At 46.4% G+C, this 19,667-nt stretch overlaps 10 protein-coding genes across 10 annotated transcripts; 4 read left to right on the forward strand and 6 right to left on the reverse strand.

The window, feature by feature from the left end:
* Positions 1-31: 31 nt before the first annotated feature.
* On the reverse strand, positions 32-1,031 carry M431DRAFT_85786 (hypothetical protein; the record flags this gene model as incomplete). The annotated part of the gene is made up of 2 exons (XM_024923600.1): positions 32-198; positions 308-1,031. 2 exons carry the CDS (start codon positions 1,029-1,031, stop codon positions 32-34), a joined length of 891 nt encoding a protein of 296 aa, XP_024774185.1.
* A 753-nt stretch (positions 1,032-1,784) lies between these two features.
* Positions 1,785-3,807, forward strand: M431DRAFT_553463 (hypothetical protein). The gene is made up of 3 exons (XM_024921386.1): positions 1,785-1,915; positions 1,978-3,216; positions 3,283-3,807. The coding sequence occupies exons 2-3, from the start codon at positions 2,009-2,011 to the stop codon at positions 3,740-3,742; spliced, it is 1,668 nt and encodes a 555-aa protein (XP_024774186.1). The 5' UTR covers positions 1,785-1,915; positions 1,978-2,008; the 3' UTR covers positions 3,743-3,807.
* A 369-nt stretch (positions 3,808-4,176) lies between these two features.
* M431DRAFT_494739 (hypothetical protein) lies at positions 4,177-5,909 on the forward strand (the record flags this gene model as incomplete). The annotated part of the gene is made up of 4 exons (XM_024917282.1): positions 4,177-4,684; positions 4,736-5,022; positions 5,085-5,200; positions 5,252-5,909. 4 exons carry the CDS (start codon positions 4,177-4,179, stop codon positions 5,907-5,909), a joined length of 1,569 nt encoding a protein of 522 aa, XP_024774187.1.
* A 62-nt stretch (positions 5,910-5,971) lies between these two features.
* On the reverse strand, positions 5,972-6,898 carry M431DRAFT_553467 (hypothetical protein; the record flags this gene model as incomplete). The annotated part of the gene is made up of 1 exon (XM_024921387.1): positions 5,972-6,898. One exon carries the CDS (start codon positions 6,896-6,898, stop codon positions 5,972-5,974), a length of 927 nt encoding a protein of 308 aa, XP_024774188.1.
* Positions 6,899-8,412: 1,514 nt separating this feature from the next.
* Positions 8,413-11,562, reverse strand: M431DRAFT_507943 (hypothetical protein). The gene is made up of 3 exons (XM_024919042.1): positions 11,084-11,562; positions 10,579-10,954; positions 8,413-10,520 (listed from the first exon to the last, which is right to left on the reverse strand). Exons 1-3 carry the CDS (start codon positions 11,506-11,508, stop codon positions 8,583-8,585), a joined length of 2,739 nt encoding a protein of 912 aa, XP_024774189.1. The 5' UTR covers positions 11,509-11,562; the 3' UTR covers positions 8,413-8,582.
* A 244-nt stretch (positions 11,563-11,806) lies between these two features.
* Positions 11,807-12,552, forward strand: M431DRAFT_422194 (hypothetical protein). Its single transcript, XM_024915032.1, has 2 exons — positions 11,807-11,974; positions 12,032-12,552. Exons 1-2 carry the CDS (start codon positions 11,898-11,900, stop codon positions 12,390-12,392), a joined length of 438 nt encoding a protein of 145 aa, XP_024774190.1. The 5' UTR covers positions 11,807-11,897; the 3' UTR covers positions 12,393-12,552.
* Positions 12,553-12,712: 160 nt separating this feature from the next.
* On the reverse strand, positions 12,713-13,492 carry M431DRAFT_85946 (hypothetical protein; the record flags this gene model as incomplete). The annotated part of the gene is made up of 1 exon (XM_024923620.1): positions 12,713-13,492. A coding segment is annotated over one exon (780 nt), but the record flags the coding sequence as incomplete, so codon positions are not given.
* A 709-nt stretch (positions 13,493-14,201) lies between these two features.
* Positions 14,202-15,178, reverse strand: M431DRAFT_519833 (hypothetical protein; the record flags this gene model as incomplete). The annotated part of the gene is made up of 3 exons (XM_024920403.1): positions 14,202-14,541; positions 14,605-14,915; positions 14,974-15,178. The coding sequence occupies 3 exons, from the start codon at positions 15,176-15,178 to the stop codon at positions 14,416-14,418; spliced, it is 642 nt and encodes a 213-aa protein (XP_024774192.1). The 3' UTR covers positions 14,202-14,415.
* Positions 15,179-15,452: 274 nt separating this feature from the next.
* M431DRAFT_422216 (glycoside hydrolase family 27 protein) lies at positions 15,453-17,136 on the forward strand. Its single transcript, XM_024915033.1, has 4 exons — positions 15,453-15,553; positions 15,625-16,053; positions 16,112-16,530; positions 16,585-17,136. Exons 2-4 carry the CDS (start codon positions 15,797-15,799, stop codon positions 17,064-17,066), a joined length of 1,158 nt encoding a protein of 385 aa, XP_024774193.1. The 5' UTR covers positions 15,453-15,553; positions 15,625-15,796; the 3' UTR covers positions 17,067-17,136.
* Positions 17,137-17,451: 315 nt separating this feature from the next.
* Positions 17,452-19,005, reverse strand: M431DRAFT_481744 (hypothetical protein; the record flags this gene model as incomplete). The annotated part of the gene is made up of 5 exons (XM_024915981.1): positions 17,452-17,603; positions 17,658-17,754; positions 17,811-18,167; positions 18,230-18,661; positions 18,718-19,005. 5 exons carry the CDS (start codon positions 19,003-19,005, stop codon positions 17,452-17,454), a joined length of 1,326 nt encoding a protein of 441 aa, XP_024774194.1.
* Positions 19,006-19,667: the final 662 nt, after the last annotated feature.

Below are 19,667 nucleotides of genomic sequence, written 5' to 3' on the forward strand. Positions count from 1 at the left end.
AGCAGTGAGCTATTATTAAACAGCTATGGTGTTACACAGGAACTCCCTCAACCCCCCATGTAAGTGCCCTCGTCGTCAGAACCTCATCTTTACGAGCCACGAGATCCTCGACGTCCCAGTTGGCCCATACAAACTTGTTCTTGAGGAACCGCGCCTCTTCCGTAAGCAGCCAGACGCAGAACTGGCCTGGTAACTCGGCTATTTAGAAGTAGTATCGTTAGCAATTATCATCTGAAATGGGTAAAAAAATCGATGTAAAGCAATTACAACAGGATGAGTGAGAAAGGCTGGTAAAAGGAAGACTCACTTGTGTCCGGCGCAACAAAGACAGGCATATCTTCGCCGCCGAGCTCCGTATTGATAATACCAGGCTGCAGGCTAACCACGTGAATAGAAGGATTTTCGACAGCAAAATAGTCTATCATCTTGAGATTGGCCGCCTTGGCCATTGAGTAGGCGAAGTTGGTGACCACTGGTCTTGCGTGTGCCATCATTGATGACACATTGATCAATACGGCATTGTCGACTGGTGGTGCCAGTGGTACCCATGCGTTGACTGCATTGAAGGCACTCAGCACGTTGAGCCCAAAGGTGTCCATCATGATTTGGGCGTCATAGCCTAGCACCGTTCCCATCTTTGGTGCCATGCCAGCATTAGACACGAGCACGTCGAGGTAAGTCGACCCTGCCTCGATGCTGATTTTGGTCTGGATGGACCGGAGCGCAGCGTTCACCGTCTCACTCTGCATAAGGTCCGCCATCTCTGTGACGATAATTGGCGAATGCCCATGCTTGGTGGCCTCTGATTTCATCTCGGCCGCAGTTTCTTGTAGCCGATCGGCGCGCCGGCCCAATATGGCTACAGAACGGGCTCCCGCCTGCGCAAAGGCGATGGCGATAGCTTTGCCAATGCCTGTACCGCCACCGGTGATGACAATATTCTTCCCTGCTGCCGCAGCTGCGATATCAGGCCGCGATGGCGAGATAGCAGGATAGGGACGGTGATGATAACCTTTGGTGAAGGAAGGCATCTCTGGAACCACGATATCCACCTGTGAATCAAGTACGGAAGCCATTGCGGACGAGAGGACTGTGGATTCTAGTTATTTTTCTAAAGTGTAAGATGTGAGTGATGTTTAGAGCTCTGGTCTGATTGCTTTGGTCGACAATCTACAACCTGCTGTCTCGCCATCTTCTTATAACATACAGGTACCTGAACGATCACCTATCGAGACCGACCCTGAAATCCGCCATCTTCATGATTATGCATCCCGCCGGTTGTCGAATTCCACGGGGAGTTGTGATCTTGGACCATAGGCTGTAATTCTGACTGCCTCTGGTCGATAGAGACTTCAACTGGTTGGATATTATTGGCGCAGCGGGCTAATTGCACAGTGAGTGTACTCACCCATGCTACAAGGAGTATTTCGTCGTTGCGGACTTTGTAATTAGTTGACTGGGGTGGCGGCGGACTGGCGGCTTTGTCATCGCTCGAGCTCCGCGGGGAGTTTGCAAGATCAGCCAGTGTAATCAGGCCATATGTGATTAAGTCAGGAGCAGCAAAAGTATATGTATAGACTATGCCCGCGGGGAGTTTACAAACGTTGCTTTGTGATTTGCTGAGTAAATGACAGTGACCTGAAGAATGAGAGACTCTACGGAGACAGCTGTCTCGTCTCGGAGGGGAGGAAGAAGAAAGGTATGTAGCTATCCCGCCCAACTGTTCGGATGAGATGGCATTGAGACAGGCTTCCTTGACCATTCACTCAGCTAAATAGCTTTAGGCATGCGATCTATGCTGCCAAAAGAAGATTCGTTGCAACGGTGCAAAGCCGCGGTGCTCTCATTGCTAGATCTATGAGTCGGAATGCGTGTATAATGGCGTGCAGCGGAAGACGGTTCCGCGAGTCAATGCGTAAGAGCCGAAACTGCTAAATGATAGGCTCCATGTTATGCAAATTAACGCTGATTCTATAGTGCCCCTAGAGTTGAGTCTCTCGAGGCTCGTATGGGCCGCATGGAGTCGATGCTAGAGGATCTGAAGACGCAGATTGACATCCTGTCTAAGAGAGGGGAAGTCAGATCGGCTGTTGAAGATGTTCAAGAAGTCCTTCCGTCAAGCGAAGAACGAGAAGATGAACGGACTCTTCCACCACTCTCTGACATTTTTCCTATAGTGGACGAGTACTTCTCATCCACTAATCGGCTCTTACCTCTATTTGATCAGATAAAATTCATGCAGATGCTGCGTGGTTGGTACTCAAATCCAGATCAGCGTGGTTCGGCTACCTGGGCAGCCATTAATGTCGTTCTTGCGCTTGGTTTACTCCTCCAGCCACATATTGATGCTGGAGGTGAGTTGACGGTAGCAACGCTCGTCAAGAACGCGCAATCGGTCCTCGATGAGATAGTCACTCGCGAAGAAGACATACTCAGCGCACAAATCGTCCTTGGTCTCTGTATCCTTTTCCAGGAATCGCCCGATCCTCAGCCTGCAAGTGTCTTGGTCGCGACGGCTGTCACACTGGTGCACAGACTGAGACTTTATAGTCGGTCGGGACAAGAGAACCTTAGCCAGACAGATGCCAGACAGCGCGACCGCTTGTTCTGGATCGCCTACGTCCTAGATAAGAGTATCAGCCTGCGGGCGCAGCAGCCGCCTCTGCTCTCCGATGCGTGGACAGATATCGACCTGCCCGAAGCTGACCCCATCGATGGCGCCGGTGTCGTCTATAGCCTCCAAGGAACGAGTAAGATAAACTTTTTCCGCCTCCGAGTACAGCTTGGGATTATTCAGGGAAAGGTATATGACTGGCTGTATTCAGTGACTGCGGATAAGCTGTTGTCTGCTGCGAAAGAACAATTCGTACAGTCAATCGAGTGTACGCTCCATCAATGGGAGGAAAGTTTACCAAGAGAGTTCATGTCGAATTCTATACTTGAATCCGCTCCTCCAGGGACCGTACAACACCTGGCTTCCCTGCACTGGACCTATCTCCATACCTCGGCGCTGATACATCGGGCTCATTCACACAACCAGAAGTGGATACAGATTATCCTCCAACGCAGCGCTATCGTGATTGACGAACCGATTAGATGTGCCATCACTTGCCCACAGCCATCTCTACCAGGGTCCTGGTCTAAGTTGGTTAGCTCTTCACGGGCGTGCATGAAGTTTTGGGATAGCATGCTGACATACAATGAACCGTTGATCTGGTAAGTTTCCATGAACAATAAGAAAGGGATATTTCAAGAGCCATTAACGATATTTATAATGGACAGGTCTACTTTATGTGGTCGAATCACAGGACTCCTTCTGCTCCTAGTGAACAATCTGACAGAGCCTCAGCATGAGATGCTGGTAGCAGACCAGAGACTTGTCGAGGTCGCAATACAATCACTAGCGCCGATAGCAGCGAAATTAAGAAACAGGCAGTTCCAACAAGTTTATCACGCCTGCGAGGAGCTGGCACTCAAGGTTCGGACTTTGATAGAGCGGAACATCAACATGGCATCCGCCTCGGAGGTAGATTTTCTTTTGCCGGAAGTTCAATTCAGCAGCTCTCTTGACGAAACTGGGACTCAGCCGGTCCTGGGATTGGTACAAGGATTGTACCTTGGCCATAAGCGCCCGGAGGTAATGCCAATAAATCCATCAGGGGAGGTAATGTTGCAGGAAGACGGGGTTTCATTGGTCATTAATTCTGCTATATCTGGCACCGCTTTGTTTAGTTGGAATTAGGTATAACATTACGCGGTTTTGCTGTATGTGATGAAATAAGGAGCCATTACAAGCCTGATATGGGAAATCATCATAACCAATTTGAACAAAGCCCGAGCTATGATTCCTACAGTTCAGGCAATAACAGATGACATCACCCGAAATATCAAAACATAACCCAAATCGATGTCACCGAGCTTCAGACCTGTCCATTAAATAACCTCGGTAGACTGAATTCTTAAAGCTACGGACATAACTAAGCAGATGGCGAGACTCCGCTGCCCCGCCCACCCATCTTGAACAGGGGTCAGTTGGTGTGGATGTGCTTCGTCCGTACTGTCGTCCGTAGTCCGGCTTCTATTAATTCCATTCTCTTGCTCGGTCGCTGCATTTTGTGCATGCAGCAAACTTAACCCCATACAAGGTAGACGGTTGCTCACTAATTGAAAGGCACAATGTCTGGCTACGGAGAGAAAATACTTTTCCCAGATAAGTCTCTCTATCTTGTTCATAAAATTCATCAGGGAACGAGTCTTGGTAGGATTTCTCAGTGGCAGACTCGGCCCAGGAAATTACAGGCCGTCCCTAAGCCCAGCGGCATCGCGAGTACCCCATCCGGATCAATTGGGAAGAGAGACGATGCAAAGAAAGGACAATTCCGATTTATCGACTGCAACAGGCAAGATATTCAGCCTCGAGAGAAGAAGAAACGACAAGAAAAAAGAAATACGGCCACTTTTCGCATCCAAAAGAAGCCTCTGATTCGCCGACCCTCGAGTCAGCCACCGAAGCAATCAACAAATGCCAGTCGAGTGCATCGTGATCACCTCCAGATCACAAAAGATCATGCACCAAGTTTGCATGTAACTTTTAACCATGAAGTTCTGGGTCTTGCAATGCCAGCTTTGTCGGATAGAATGCCTCCTTCATTGTCCCATCATGTCATTCTATATATCAATTACTGTTCGTAATAGTTGCCATTGTTGACTACGAAATTGCTAATGCTTCTTATAGACTTTCATGTTATCGCCACTGACACATATCCGCTGTCATCACTCTTATTGTTCAATCCTGCTAAGCAACATTGGTTTCCCCGTATGTTAGGGGACGATGTGTGGCGCTGCATCATTCTGTCATACGCTGCAAGGACTCTTGCAAAGGTCACCCAGAATAGCGTCAATCTGCAAGACGCTCGCAGCTTATTAAATGAAGCCTTACAGAGACTGAATCACAGAATATCCGCAGGATATATGCAAACTGATGAGACATTAGGCGCTATTGCCTGTCTAGCTAATTGGAGTGTAAGCTCTCTCCCATGACAGTATTTTAACTACCAGAACAATTATCTGAAGCTCTTCTTTAGAATTCATTAGGCGACCACGAGAAATCGTGGGCCCACGCTCGAGGACTAGCAGAGCTAGTCAGCATTCGAGGAGGACTATCCAGCATTAATGAGACACTCAGGTCCAAGATGTACCGGTAAGAGAGCGCAGGGCCCATGTTGTATACCAGAGTATTGACAATTTTTAGCGGCATTCTTGAAATCGCGGTAGACTCTGATAAGATTCCAAACACCCAGCTTCTATCTGATCTCGTAGATACTACTGGATGTTCCTCTGGTCAAGTCAATGCGATTGTCCCGGCGAAGCTTCCCTGCTCATGCGAAATAAGCATGGATTTAGCCAGTATATTCTGCGACATCTCATCACTGAGCGGCGCCCTTCAAGATGCCATGATGAGGCAAACAAAACTCAATCCCCAATACATGGATTCGGCCGTTTTTGGCCTTCTCCAGCGGCTGCTTCTGTGTACCTCTCAGCATATGAGCGCATGTCACAACGCATTTCGAATATGTCTTATTCTATACATCAAGTCTCTAACATGCACGATTAAACGATTCGTTGTGACTTCAACGACTTTGGTTAGAAAACTTCAGTCTTATATGGAAGGTTGCTTATTGACACCAACGCGCTTGACGAGATGGATGCTATTCATGGGCTGCCTGGCTGCTGCAGACGGAACACTCGAAAAGAAATGGTTCGTCTCATCTCTTGTTGAATGTTTGTCACAAGACATGAGAGGAGAGGATGGTCAATGTGCCTTCCAAAATGAACTGAATAGTATAATGTGGATTGAGTTTGTACATGGGAAGCATACAGATGCGATTTGGTCCTTGATAACTAGATAGTTCAAGGAAGATGTCTATACTGTCCATGCCTTGTATCAATCTCATTCGATTCATCCATCTCTCTACTCGTCTCCGTGCAAGCCCCCAAATCCATCCAAGAACATGTTGATATGCGTAGCAGTGAGCTTGGCGTACTGGTACAAAAAGCCATGTCCAGCCTTGGGATAGATGATGAGTTGAGAGTTGGGAATTTTCTTGGCCAACTCCCAGCTACGGCTCGGTGGTATAAGAAGGTCATCATCGCCGTTCATAACTAGAACTGGCATTTCCAAGTCACTCAGACGATCATATGCACCATTCTTTTCTGGAGTGTTCCAGTGAACCACAGCTTCAACTTGCCGAGCTGTGCCCTCAGAGTTAACGAACTCCAGGAGAGGGGCCTCACCATCGACTTTTCGTTCATTGACGCGATTCCACCATCCCTGTGCTGCTTTACGGCCAGCATCAGTCTGGTAAAAGAACGAGTACGCAATAGCATGCTGCACTTCTTCCGGAGTGCTTTCAGATGTTGTAAGAACAGCCATAGGCTCAGGCTGGGCTTTTTCACGCGGCCAAACAATACCGACAATGTCCGATTCCTCTTCAAAGGGAGCCGCAGAAGTAGTCCCCAAGAGGACGAGCTGGCGGACCTTATGCGGTACTGTCAATGCCACTAATTGAGCGGAAAGCCCACCCATTGAGAAGCCGGCAACATCGTAACGGTTGATACCGAGGGCATTCGTGAGATTGATTTGGCAGTCTGCCCATCCCTGGTACGTCATAGGGATTGTGCCGCTGCTACGGCCCACGCCTGCCTGATCAAATAGAATCACAGGTCGCTTTTCTGCAAGATTGTTGATGAGGATAGGGTCCCAGAAATCCATGTTGGATCGGAAAAATCCATGCATTACGAGAGGAAGGCCCTCTGAAGAGCCAATGCGACGGTACGCATATTTGACACCATCAGCAGCGATGATGTACTGCGTTGGAGCTGTTTGGTGGGTTGACATGGTGGATTATTCTTGTTTGTGGTAGCCTGGGCGCAGGGTGTATGAGGAGCTGTATGAGGGCGGATATCAAACTGACCATATTGCATTTGCGGATAGACCTGTTTATTTATATACCATAACATAATGGAGGTTTTATCTCTCTGTTTATGACCTTTTTACCTCCATGATGCGATTTCTACCTTGTTCACAGCTAGGTCTCTTCAATGCTAGGTACAAAGAATCACCATGGTTGAAATGGACCAGAACGGCAGAGCCTAACTTGGAAATTCAACGATAAATTAGGTTAGTCATTTCTGTATTGGCAGGAATACTCTAGAGCTCCCTGAGTACAACAATTAATCTGTTCATACTCCGCGGAATAGTTGTAAATACCGAAGCAGTCTACAGGGCGGATTCGGGGCGTTTGAGTCTCGCTGAATCGGCAATCTCCACAAAATGAATCGAAACAGGTAATTTCCTAAAGGGGCAATTTGCACTGGAAACAGTTGGGCACATCTCCAGTCACTTGGTTGGCTATTGCGATAAACGCCTGGGTGGCATAATTCCGTCGCCAATTGTGTTCAAAAGATGAAATCACTGTCCTTCTCTAGCTAGAACCCATTACGTATGAACTTCAAAAATAACGCATTTGAGCAGATACTCTCTGCATTGAACGCGTAGGTTTGCCTCCAGAGCGCGCGGTACATCATCCGGCAAAAAACGACCCTTAGTGGAACTAACAGCTCTCCTCGGCGTTGTCCGAAGATCATATCATGGTTTGCAAGGCGTTTGTCATAATTCCAAGACCTGCTACGACGCAGAGACGGCCTGATTCTGATTCTTTCTTATATGTAATACGTTTCTGCCAATCTATATTTTATCACATGCGCTCTCTTACTCCCTTCAGTCATTCTTTTCATTCCATGGTAGCTTCCGGGTTTAGCTTAGCATTTCAATTCCCTCCACATGCACTCTTTCAAAAAGCTATGCGCATTTCTTCCTCTGTACTTTCTTCTCATATTACAAGCTTTGGTTATCCTTCTTGGAAATATTCCTGAAGATGAAGAGACGAGCATAGTATCTCAGCGGCTACAAAGTCGACAGTCGATTTGTAGCAAGAATGATACCACTACCATTACATAAATACTTTAACAGCATAATGCGGAACTTTCAGAGATAAAAATAATTAGAACTACAAGAACAAGAGTGCAAGTTTTTGTTAGATTATACTTGCAGATCCACAAACGACTTCGATTGCGGCTTTGGGGAACCATTGCCAGGCAAGGACAGACATTGATGTCTATGCATCACTGTCGTTCTTCCTTTCCATATTCTTGCCATAGTTATGCCAGCTTTGAGAACAAAGAGTTAGAATTAAAATAGTCGCATATGATGTGTATATAGTACATATAAGACCTAAATACTACACATCTAATGTAATGGGTTGACTATAGATGAATAAGAGGGGAAGAATTCTTTTCATACTATTGTTAAATGTGGCGAACTTTTGAGAGCCAGAGTAAGCAAATGTTGAAGTCGTAATTGACTAGTTTGTGGATTAGCTAATGGTATTATCAACATGCTATGAAGTTAAGAACATTTAAGTAATTGAGTGAAAGTTGAGACTTATTGAAACCATTTCAATTCGTCTACTACAGCATAACGCCTGATACGCGAATCCTCTTGTCCAAATTTGCCTCTGGGATTACCTCGAAAATGACCCAATGATAGGTATCCATGAGAGCCAACCCTTTGTATGTGAAAGCTGGCGACGTTCTTGAGGAAGCTTTTGAAGGTTGACGGCCTTAGTTCTTCCAAATACACGTTCCAGAACTAATGGGACGCTTAAAGACTCGGGTCCAATGTTAAAAGAATGCGTAGGACTTGCGCCGTAGGAGATTAATATCTCACTTGCCCGATAACAAGCGTCCTTAATCGACGAAGACGGCTTACTTCTCTGTGTTGTCTCATAGCATGACACGAGAAATAATTCCCAGACTGTCCACCCATTGTTGAGATAGACCCTTTGATTCGGATTGGCCCCATGCTCTAATAGCAACCGCACCATATCTTGATCCACAATTGAATCGTCTCTTTGGGAATGATAAGGCATCGCAAGAGGTGTGACTCGTCTTGGTCGTAGTGCGTAGTCCAACAGAGGCCTACCCCCTTTGTTCAAATGCTTAGGGTTATCCTGTAGTTTTCCACGAACATATTTCACTAAACGTGCTTGGACAGCCAGTGCTAGGAAATTACAATTTCCTCCCTCTCGATATTCATCAAAGCCTCGACTAGTAGGAGAGTCTCTGATGTGAGTCCAGTGATTGCTAATGGAGCGAACATGATGACAGTTTACTCTGTCAAGCTCATCGAGCACATCAACCAAGATAGACTTGGCTTGTTGATCTCGTTTTTCGGACTCATGAGCATAGTACAGTAGCTCATCAACAATCCCAATCATTCTTGTGATCGATTCCTGCTCTTGAACCCTAATCTCGGGCAATCCTTTCAGCAAAAAGAGCATCATTTTGCTTAATGAAACAAGTGGATTGAAGTCAGGAGCCAATTTCGTAAGTTCCTCGTGATAACAATCTCGAAGAAAGTCGCCAACAGTACGATGAAGGTAGTCCACAGGGTGACTTAAAAAGACTGGATGATCTTCATATCCAACTATCACAAGATCCCCACATCGATTCTGGATTCTTGCCTTCCAATCCTTGTCAACCATTTGAACAGCGTTCAGAGATAGCGGAGATATCTGAGCCTTAATTGCGTAATCCATATCACTTTTTTCGTTGTCAAGCAGCGAGAAAACAAATAGAGGTAAAGGTTGGACTTCTTCAATCGTAAGAAGAAAGATTTGTGCCATCTCCTCTTTATGATTTGGCCTTATCTTTTCGATAATGCGTCTGAAATACGATTCCAGATCTTCGGGAAAGTCATGGAGGACCTTTTGTAAGGTAGGGATACCTTCATTTCTATTAACCTCGATAATTAAATCGCGAGTAATAAGAAAGACCCAGAGCCACACTCCTTTGGCCTGGCTTGCAATTTGTGTGATAATTTCGCTGCAGGCAAAAGGGCTAGATGTTTGCAACTTTTTGAACTTTGCATTTGGTTCTAGTTTCTGTGTAACATACGTCTTCATATCTTTTGCTGTAAAGTTCTGTATGATCAAAGTATGTCGGCGTTGTTGAAAGCTCTCATCTAGAACTATTCTTGGTCGACTGGAAACACATATCTTCACATTAGGATTGCTGACAAAGAACTCCAGAATTTGGACAAGGTCTTCCTCATCGCCGTTGTATTCGTCAAGGCCATCGATGAAGAAGCAGAATTTTGCTCGAAGATTCTTTTGTTCCAGCACTAGCTTGAGGGTGGCCTTGAGTTCGTTGATTTGCCACCCTTCATAGCTGAGACGGCTCGGGCAGATCTGGGTCGCGATACTTGGAGTTATTCTGAGAATCTGGTAGAGAATGGATTGGAGGAGGCCGTTCTGAGATTTTTGCATTTCAAAACCTTGATTCCAAAAATAAAACCTGGGATGATAGATCTCTGCAGACAGAGCCCAGTGCTTCAAAGCTCTTTGTGTTTTCGGATGTTCAGCTGCAAATTTCATCAGAGTCGATTTGCCCGAACCAGCCTAATTTTCCATTAATTTCTCTCAAAGCAGAGAACGAGTAGATGAGTATTTGCCTTACCATGCCTTGAATCCAATAAATGCCATTCCCAGATTCTAGCCAGTTCACAAAATTCGTTTCACTCTCGTTAAACAGCCAGGTATTCGTACGCCGCTCAGCATCCCGAATTTGGCCCCATCGACGATGAAATTCTGGAAAATACAGGCTCTTAATGATTTTGAACTGTTGTCGTTCCTTGTTGGCTGTTTCTCGAAGTGAACTGAGACATGTTCTCAAATGATTCCGCTCGACTTCTGTGGATTCGGCGTCTGTTTCGACTGTGTATCCCAGAATCTCTGTCAATATATTATCTAAATCATTGTCGCTGGAGATCTTAAGTTCATTTTGGGACTCTTTAAGAGACTTGAGCTCAGACATGATTGAAGAATTGCAATCCCTGCTATCGTGTTAGTAGAGCACTTAATCGGCCATTTGCATAAATTTAAAATATCCACTCATTGACCTATTGAGGAGGTGGCTCATGGGTTGTTGTCCATTGCGAGGATGGAAAGGAATGAGCACTAACTGTTGTAAAACCAATCCCACATTTTTCATCATTCTGTCGTAGATAACTTTCAGATCAGCATTCAGATCTTCTATTTTATGTTTCTTCAAGATATAATGGACAGCAATCCGGCCGCCCTCCAACAGCGTATTCCGTTTCTTGTTAAGCGTGTCGAGAATTTTGGACAGCTTAGTAGCCAGTTGCTCGCATTTTTTAGCTTCGGCAATAATTATTGCTTCATATTTTGACGTAGTTGTAGCTCCAGATCCGTTCTGTTTGATATCAGCGCATCGCATTTGGATCTCTTTTAAGATAAGCTCGAATGTCTCAACTTCTGGTAATGTACCGTTGCCAGAGTCGCGAATTAACCTTATTGTTTTATAACCAACATCAAGGAATGTGATGATGCTCGAGACAACACCTATTATTGTGAAAGGATCTGCCATGGTATGTTGATTTGATCAGAGATATTTCACATACGTCTGTATGTATGTTGAGATGAAAGTTACCCAACAGGCTGCAACGTCCATGTTGGGCAGCAGAGTTATTTATTTATATGCCCCCACTACACGTGATAGACAATAAAGGTACCAATCAGGAGCTCTATTCGTGCATTCTTGGCGAGTCATTACCTGACGTTATTAATATTTGTCGTTGGGCACCGTACCTGGTATTCTGCCCAATAATAAATACAAGAGGAGTAATAGCTTATGTATACCTAACATAGGTATACTTCTTTATTCTTATCCATTGAAAGCAGTTCGCATGATTTCTGTGTGTAGCGATTGACAGCTGCTGCGTCCTTTCACGATTTCAGAAAACTCCCAATTGCGACATGTCATCATCAATACGGGGAGTTTCCAGTGTTACATTTGCATCGCAAGAAGTTGGGGTTGTTCAGGGTACCAATGTGTAAGTCATATATACCTTCAATTCAATGGAAATTTGGCTAATAGGCTGCTCAAATAGACAATCGAATGTTGAAGATAACGAAGAGACACCACTACTGTCCGGTCGAGATATTCGTTCACGGACATTACCCTGGCAACATGACAATGCTTTCATTCACCTTCCTTCGCAGCTGGCCTTTTCTATATGGCAATTTGTTCATCTTTTTATTCGCCTTTTTTCGCAGACAGCCTTTTCTATATACGAATTCGTTCTTCCTTATAGTCCCTTCCTAATCTGGTGTCTAGCAACTATAGCGCTGTGCGGCGCGTTGGTGATGGAAATTAAAGAAGGCCGATTCAACACATTGTTGTTCATGTTGTGTACTCTGAATTTTATGTCCTTGGCCATTTGTGGGAGGAGGGGTGACAGGAGATGGTAACAAACAGATGATGGTGGAAAATGATGATGTAGCCTCTTCTTTCGCGCAATATTCGCTTTTCTCGCCTCGATAATGTCATATGTGTACACTACCCTTAAGGGTAATCTGTCAACGTATATAACGCTCCTAGGCGTTAGTATATTCCAGTGAAGGATCATTTTGAAATGAGAAAATCGATCGCCGAGCGCACCCTTAAGTTGTAAGAGTAAGTGAAATGAGTTGGCAACTTAAAGCCTTAGCTCAGCGGTGAAACGGAAATCCGAGATAGCAGCAGAGGCGCTAGTAAGCGCCGAAACATAACACACATGAAGCTTCAAAAACTACCATATACACAGGCCATTCGGCGGTGGAGAATAATGCACATACCAAGCTTCCTCGTCATCCAAGTCGATATAAAAATAGGGCGCAACCATGCTTGCCCGGATCTTCATCCAGTCCTCAATGCCAATAGCATCACCAAACTCATCCGTCGCCTCCTCAGGCGGCAGCGAATCCACCCATCCCCGGACAATATTCACATGCCCATTTGACAAACCTTTGACTAAACTGAGCAGTGCGGCTTCATCTACTTGGATAAAGTACCCGTGCCTCGAACCACGGTTATAAGAAGTAGTATCTATGTCGTATTCTCCTTGAACCTCAGAGCGCGCCCACGCTCTGAACCTGCGCTTCAATTCATCCAGTGAGGCGCCTTCGAGCTCGGGGTCCTCGACAAAGACCCAGTCTAGCTTGTCGGCGATTTCCTTGCGCGTCTTGTCATCGACGAAACGCTTAAAACTTTCCCAGGTACTCTGGAGCTCCGGCTTGTAGCTGCATCGGTAGATGACCCAGCCCCATTTTTCTTCACTTGAGCCAGATTTCAGTAGCCACTGGATTTTGCGCTCGTCGGAGAGATCGTCCCAATTCATGCCAATCGATGTTGACTTCTCATGGGAGCTGGCTGAAACTATGAAGGGTCGGTTGAACAAGTTGATTCGAGTTGGTTGACAGGCTGCAAGGATGGCGCTGGGGCGGTGCTTGAAGCGTGCGGGCTGCTGATGAAGGCTAGAGTAGAGCTGTTTGCCGATGACCATCACCGGCCGCGGCAACTGGACTTTTAGGAAGAATGGTCGCGCTAGACGGCCATGCTGATTTTGTTGGGCAAAGGCGCGATATTGGGGGATGAAGGAGATAAGAAGTGAAAAGATTAGAAGCGAAGAAATGAGGGAAGCGGCAGTGACTTGGCTGGGGAGTTTGGTTGAGAGAAGTCAAATGTGCGTGCAGCTGCCAAGGCGTGAGGCAGGCAAATGCTCAGTGGCTGCCTCAGGCAGCGAAATATACCCAGCACATTAGGCGTGACCAAAAGGTACAAATGTTTGGAAACCAATGGCTTAAAGCTAAATGATTCACACAAGATAGGTATTAGATGGTAAGGTGCCCAGTATGCGTATAGAGAAGTTGAATGTTAATCAATATGGGTACTTTGTAGTACCCTTCCGGAGCGCCACTGTACCTAACTTAGTAAGCCTATCACCTCCTAGTACGGGCGGCCGTGCTGCTAATCGAGATCTAGCCGGGATATAGTCCATGGGTACGTATAGTGGGGGGAGTACGCAAGTCCATATAGGTACCTAATGTAGGTACCTAGTAGAAACAATCCAAGTACCTAAGGTACATAGATATTTTGCCATCGTTTTTCCCTGTCTTCCCATCAATATGTCAATAAGTATCGTAGAAGTCTCTGGGTCTTTCGGGAGCCCATAATTGTATTGTGAGCCCAATAAGCCTATTTTCGAACAGAGGTTTGCAAACCCGATAATAAACAGCGTAGCATAGTCAATACATAGGTAGGTAATCTGAACTACTTGAATTGCATCATAGCACGACCGAAAGTACCATCTATAGGTTTCGACCGCCGGAAATAAGCAACATCACATTCGCCACCTCTGGGTAATTCCTTTTGCAGGCAGCAAGCCGTTTAGACATCATTAGCCATTCTACATTTGTCCAATCCATCAAACCTTCTGTTGCATGCAGGTGAAGCTCAACAATATGGCAATGCTGGGTTGGAGCAGCTCCCTGGTATAAAACCCTGGCTGGTTTTCCCCAGATCAACCTCCAATATCTGCGCTGAAGGATCTAACAAATGATCGATGATGTGAACGATGCCCTATGATGTTTCCGTTAAGATGCATGCTTAATTGTGTAGCGTCATGTTTCAATACTGCCTTACCTTCGTAACGGGAATATCTGCTTCAGTGACGCTGGAAACTTTATTCAGGGTAAGATTCCCATTGACGATCTGGGCTCCAACAAAAAGAAAGGTCCCTGTCTGAAAGCGCGTATATGTAGTATTAAAGTTCTTGACCATAAGCTGGGAATTCGGCACGTAATGGTGCTGTAGTAGATTCCCCAGCCACCATTTGCCCTTTGGAGTAGCCGCAAACGTAGAATAGTACGCTCCCGTATTTCTGAAGGCTGTATCTGAAGGGGCGAAGAAAGTGTACGACCAAGAAGGAGCTGTATCAAAAGCTTCACTAAATCCTATAGAGTCGTCAGCCGTCATTTCTAAACGGCGAGAAATAGCATCAAGCACGCATACCAGCGCACTCACTTAGCACCGTCGCCAGGATGCTCAGATCATCTCTTGACTTGACGAAGTCGAGCAATGTATTGATGCTGGGATCTTTAGGAGGGATGTAAGTGCCATCTGGAGCTGGATAATATGCCAAGGGATCGTGATCAACAACATCCGCAGAGGCGAGACCTCCCAAAAGGGAGAGGAAAAGTATTCGAAGCTTTAACATTCTTGCTGAAAAATGTATGCTCCCAATTGCCCAGTATGAGAAAGATTGATGATAACAAAGATTTTCCTGGCTGTTAGTTCCAGATGAGGGCAGGTCTTTAGGCGGAAGCTGACCCCAAATGTGCTGCTTATGGAGATGGACTGGGGCTACCAGGGGCGGCGTAGAACTGTCAACATCGGTGAGCTTTGCGCCCGGCGATCCCCCGCACGATGCTCCGGGACAGGGTTCGAGCGTCTAGAACTAATCCAGGCCCCAGACTTTAGCATAGTCTAAATGTCTCGGGGCAATCCCAGGCCCGGTGAGGAGAAAAAATTCAGGGTTGATAGTGGTCTAATTATGAGCCGAGCCGAGAGATGACGAAGGGCTATGAAGAAAGTAAGGGTATATGGTAGCTTTGAGGAGACAATTCCAAGATCCATCAGAAATCTAACACTCTAGGATCACAGTTTCCTTTCTTTTTTTCGTTTTTTCTTTTTTGCGCCGGTCTTTGTGCCCACAATGTTGGCCACAACATTACTCGTTGGACTTCTGGCGGTGCCTTGCTTGGGTAGTGTAAATCCAGCAAAGCCTCAGATGGGTATGTATAAGCATCGACGCGTTATGGATTAAAACGACTGAATGTCCCAAGGATGGAACACCTGGAACACATTCAAGAGCAATATAAATGAGACATTGATCAAGTCAAGCGCAAAGAGCCTGGTAGACACTGGCTTAGCACGGGCTGGCTACAAATACGTCAACCTGGATGATGGGTGGCAAGCCTTTACACGAGATTCATTGGGTCGCCAGCAGCCAAATTCTACCAGGTTCCCCAGCGGCATTAGAGCATTGGCAGATTTCGTGCACGGTCTAGGACTTAAAATTGGAATTTACAGGTGAGCGGGTGATGCACATCCATCTGAGAAGCACTCCACTAACGCCAAGTCCCTTAAGCGACGCGGGCATATATGACTGTGCCTTTTACCCTGGAAGCTATGGTTATGAGGAGCGAGATGCTGCTACTTATGCGTCATGGAAGATAGATTATCTCAAATATGATAACTGTGGCGGCTTCCATGCGGGCACAGTCTCTCCTCAAGAACGTTTCCTGCGCATGGGCGACGCATTAAACCGATCTGGCCGCGACATCCTCTACTCGCTATGCCAATGGGGAAATCAGTTTCCGTGGCATTGGGCGTCTTTCTCGGATAGCTACAGAATCTCTGGCGACATTAAGAGTGCATTTGGCGAGGATAGTAGTGGTGTCTGTCAATCTGCTTACTGCCTGAATACCGGTTATGCAGGAGTCAGTGTGCTGACAATGATCCGCAAGATGCGGGAGTTGTCGCGATTCCAGAGACCTGGTTCATGGGGTAAGTAATATTCTTCCATTGGCTACTCGAGAATTGCCTTTTAACTTGACCTAGGTGACATGGATATGCTCGAGATTGGTACTGGCACTATGAACTTATACCAAGAGCAGACCCATTTCTCTTTCTGGGCTGCGCTCAAGTCACCGCTGATCATTGGCGCCAACATCAACACGATCAGCAAGTCATCTTTGAACATCTTGCTGAATAAAGAGATCATCGCAATCTCTCAGGATGACGCTGGCGTAGCGGTCAACTACCTGCCCGAGCTATCGACCGAGCACAAGATCCAAGTTTGGGGCGGGCCTCTTTCTTCTGGCAAGTCACGCTATGTGGTATTGGCTCTCAACTATGGCCCAAACATCACCGACATCACAATTCCTCTCAGTGGATTGCCTGGGTTGAAAGGGTCTAGCCTGTCTGAGTATTCTATACGAGATGTTTGGGCTGGAAAGGAAGGATACCATGGAGGCAACAAGCTCGTGCTGAAAGACGTGGCTTTGAACCAGACAAAAGTATTAGTCTTCTCCAAGAAATAATCTAGGAATTAGATGGAGATGAGATATAGCAAAGAGTTCAAACTTCCACAGCTTGCGATACTCTTCTTGTGTTCAAAGTAGTGGTAGCCAAGCACTGTCAATGACTTGTCACATAACAAATTCGAGGGCTCAAAAACAGTCAAGGACAACAGTTTGCATCCCTCAAACTTATAATCCATTTAAGAATAGAACAGGGTAATACCCAAGAAGCATGTTCGGAATCACATACAATTATACCACCTGAACTAATGTATTGTGTCTATTCGGAGGTGAAACGTAGTTGACGCAATTGCTACTCTAGGAAGAACATAGAACGAGAGAGAAGGTCAATATTAGTATGTTTATTAGATCCATCACTATTCTATTACGCAGCCAACTATTGTGTTCAAGCTGAGTTGATCATGCCTTTTCCATTTGGCCCAATTTCGCCACCTCCCCAGATAGTCCTGCCATTGTCATTAAGGAACTGACCCTTCTTGTTATAGGACCAAATCAAATCGCCCCAGCTCGGATGGTCACCGGGGCTGGTTGTGCCGGCTGTTTTTTGAAGTTAGCCAAAGTTTTTTGACGGCCAGTGTCGAATATACTTACGGTTGCCTTCACCCCCGAGGCCATTGATCGTGACCTTCATCTTGGTCGTATAAGGAGCGCGAAGTCCTCGTTTGACAACATATTGGTAGTACAAAATCTGTATCAAGGTCAACACAAGTCTTAAAATTGTATGTATTCGAAAAAACAACTTACATCCCAAACTTTGGGGGGTGGCTTGGCGACTCCCCGACTGATGTTGGATGGCACAGCCCACGGCCCATTGATCAGAATTGCCTCGCATCGGTAAAATTTGGGGTCGTAGGGCACATCGTATCCCAAGTTGTATTTAGCTGTGTATTCTGCAGCCTTGAGTAGAAGATTGTCTCCAAGTGAGTACACATCTGTTCCCTGAGACTGCATGATTCTAGCCGCCTCTGCAGTCCAGCCTAGGGCGCCTTGTGCATGGCCTTGGTCGCGGCCAGTTTCTGCACCTTGTCCCGTTTCTGGCTGGAAATTGCCATATATTCCGGCACAGAGATCGTTCTGAAAGGCGTACACAGCGTAATTGTACTATTCCTGTTAGTAAGTCACGGACATTGCATCTCGCCTGTGGTTGGGAGGTCGAAGCTCACCAGCGTCACGTCGTCTAAGTAAACGGCAAAAGATAGCAGTGCCTTAATGCTAACCATGCCATAATTTGCCTGGCCAATAATGACGGATTGTCGTGCGAATAGCCAGTACAGTTGGTTCGAGAATCCGCTTCCACCTGAAGCTTTCGCCCCGGCCTCGATCCAGCCTCCTTCCCATCGCATGATCTCTGCTGCATTCGCAAACATGTCTCCTTCAAGTCCGACGAGAAGAGAGGTGTCAGTGCCAATGATCGAGGTCAGATTCGTGCCCCAAGCATCCAGAATTGTGGTTGATCGATCCCAGTGGCTCTGATTCTTCGTGATATACCACATTAGTGCATTCTGGTAAGCCGCGCGCACATCGTTACTAAAAGTCGTGTAGTTATTGCTACATCCACCGCGGCAGATGACGCTTTTTGGGCCTTGCATAGTGTACTGAGATTGAAAATCAGCTTCATGGAGGTCCAAGACTGCGAGTATGTCCGACTTACAGAGGCCTGGGAGAAGGAATCTGCACTGAATTTCTCGTATGCTGATTTCCATGGCTCTTGACCCTTCGCTACCCCCAATCGGATGCGCTCGAGATCGTCATGAGTATGCCAGAGTCCGGGATGTACGAAATCGCCGACATGCTTTTTGGATCCAAGGACTTGGGGGACAACCGGCACAGGTCCATTGAGTATTGGAAGCCCGTTCAGCGGCCCAGTGGCAGCGACAATGTTGACCAACAGCCCAAATGCCGTTACCACCGAGCCAAAGCTCGACCCAAACAGAACCATCTTGATGCTTGTGGAGAGATTGAAGATCTATCACCACATGCGAGATGTTGAAGAGAGTGCTCATATGCAAGAGGAAAGCGAACCCCAAACGACCGGAGGCAGGGGTAATATTAATGACAACATTGTCATGTTCAATCAATCTCTCGACCTTCACTAAGCCAAGATCCCCGTACGCCAAAACGCTGGATACCGACTTTCCGTGTTGTTTAACCTCTTTTCTCCACATTGGCCCCCTCTTTCAACATACATAAGCGCAAATATAGCGCGCCGGCCTCCGGGTCAAGTCCCGGAGCAATTCCCGGCATCAGGCGTCGAATGACCAGCAGCTCCATTTCGGCCCGGCAATTGAGCAATAGCAGCAAGGGACGTATTGCCGCTGCAATAGGAGGTTTGATCCAGCCGCAAAACTGCATACCCCACGAGAAACCCTCGTCGTTTACCCCATAATGCTCTCCTGTTTCTTTGGTTTTTTCGCGGGGTAGTCCGGGGTAATCCGGGGTGCTCATCTGTAAGTTTCTGCGGTCCGAAACTCACTCCGATACTGATTACAGGGTTTTCTTGGAGCTCATCACGGCTGGTGATGAGTTGACGCGTGTGGTTTTAGACTGACCCTTGGGTTGCATCCGCTCAGCCCAGGTACGAGCTGTAATTAAACCCTACAG

Source organism: Trichoderma harzianum (genome assembly GCF_003025095.1).
Source record: "Trichoderma harzianum CBS 226.95 unplaced genomic scaffold M431scaffold_6, whole genome shotgun sequence".
NCBI classification, from domain to species: domain Eukaryota; kingdom Fungi; phylum Ascomycota; class Sordariomycetes; order Hypocreales; family Hypocreaceae; genus Trichoderma; species Trichoderma harzianum.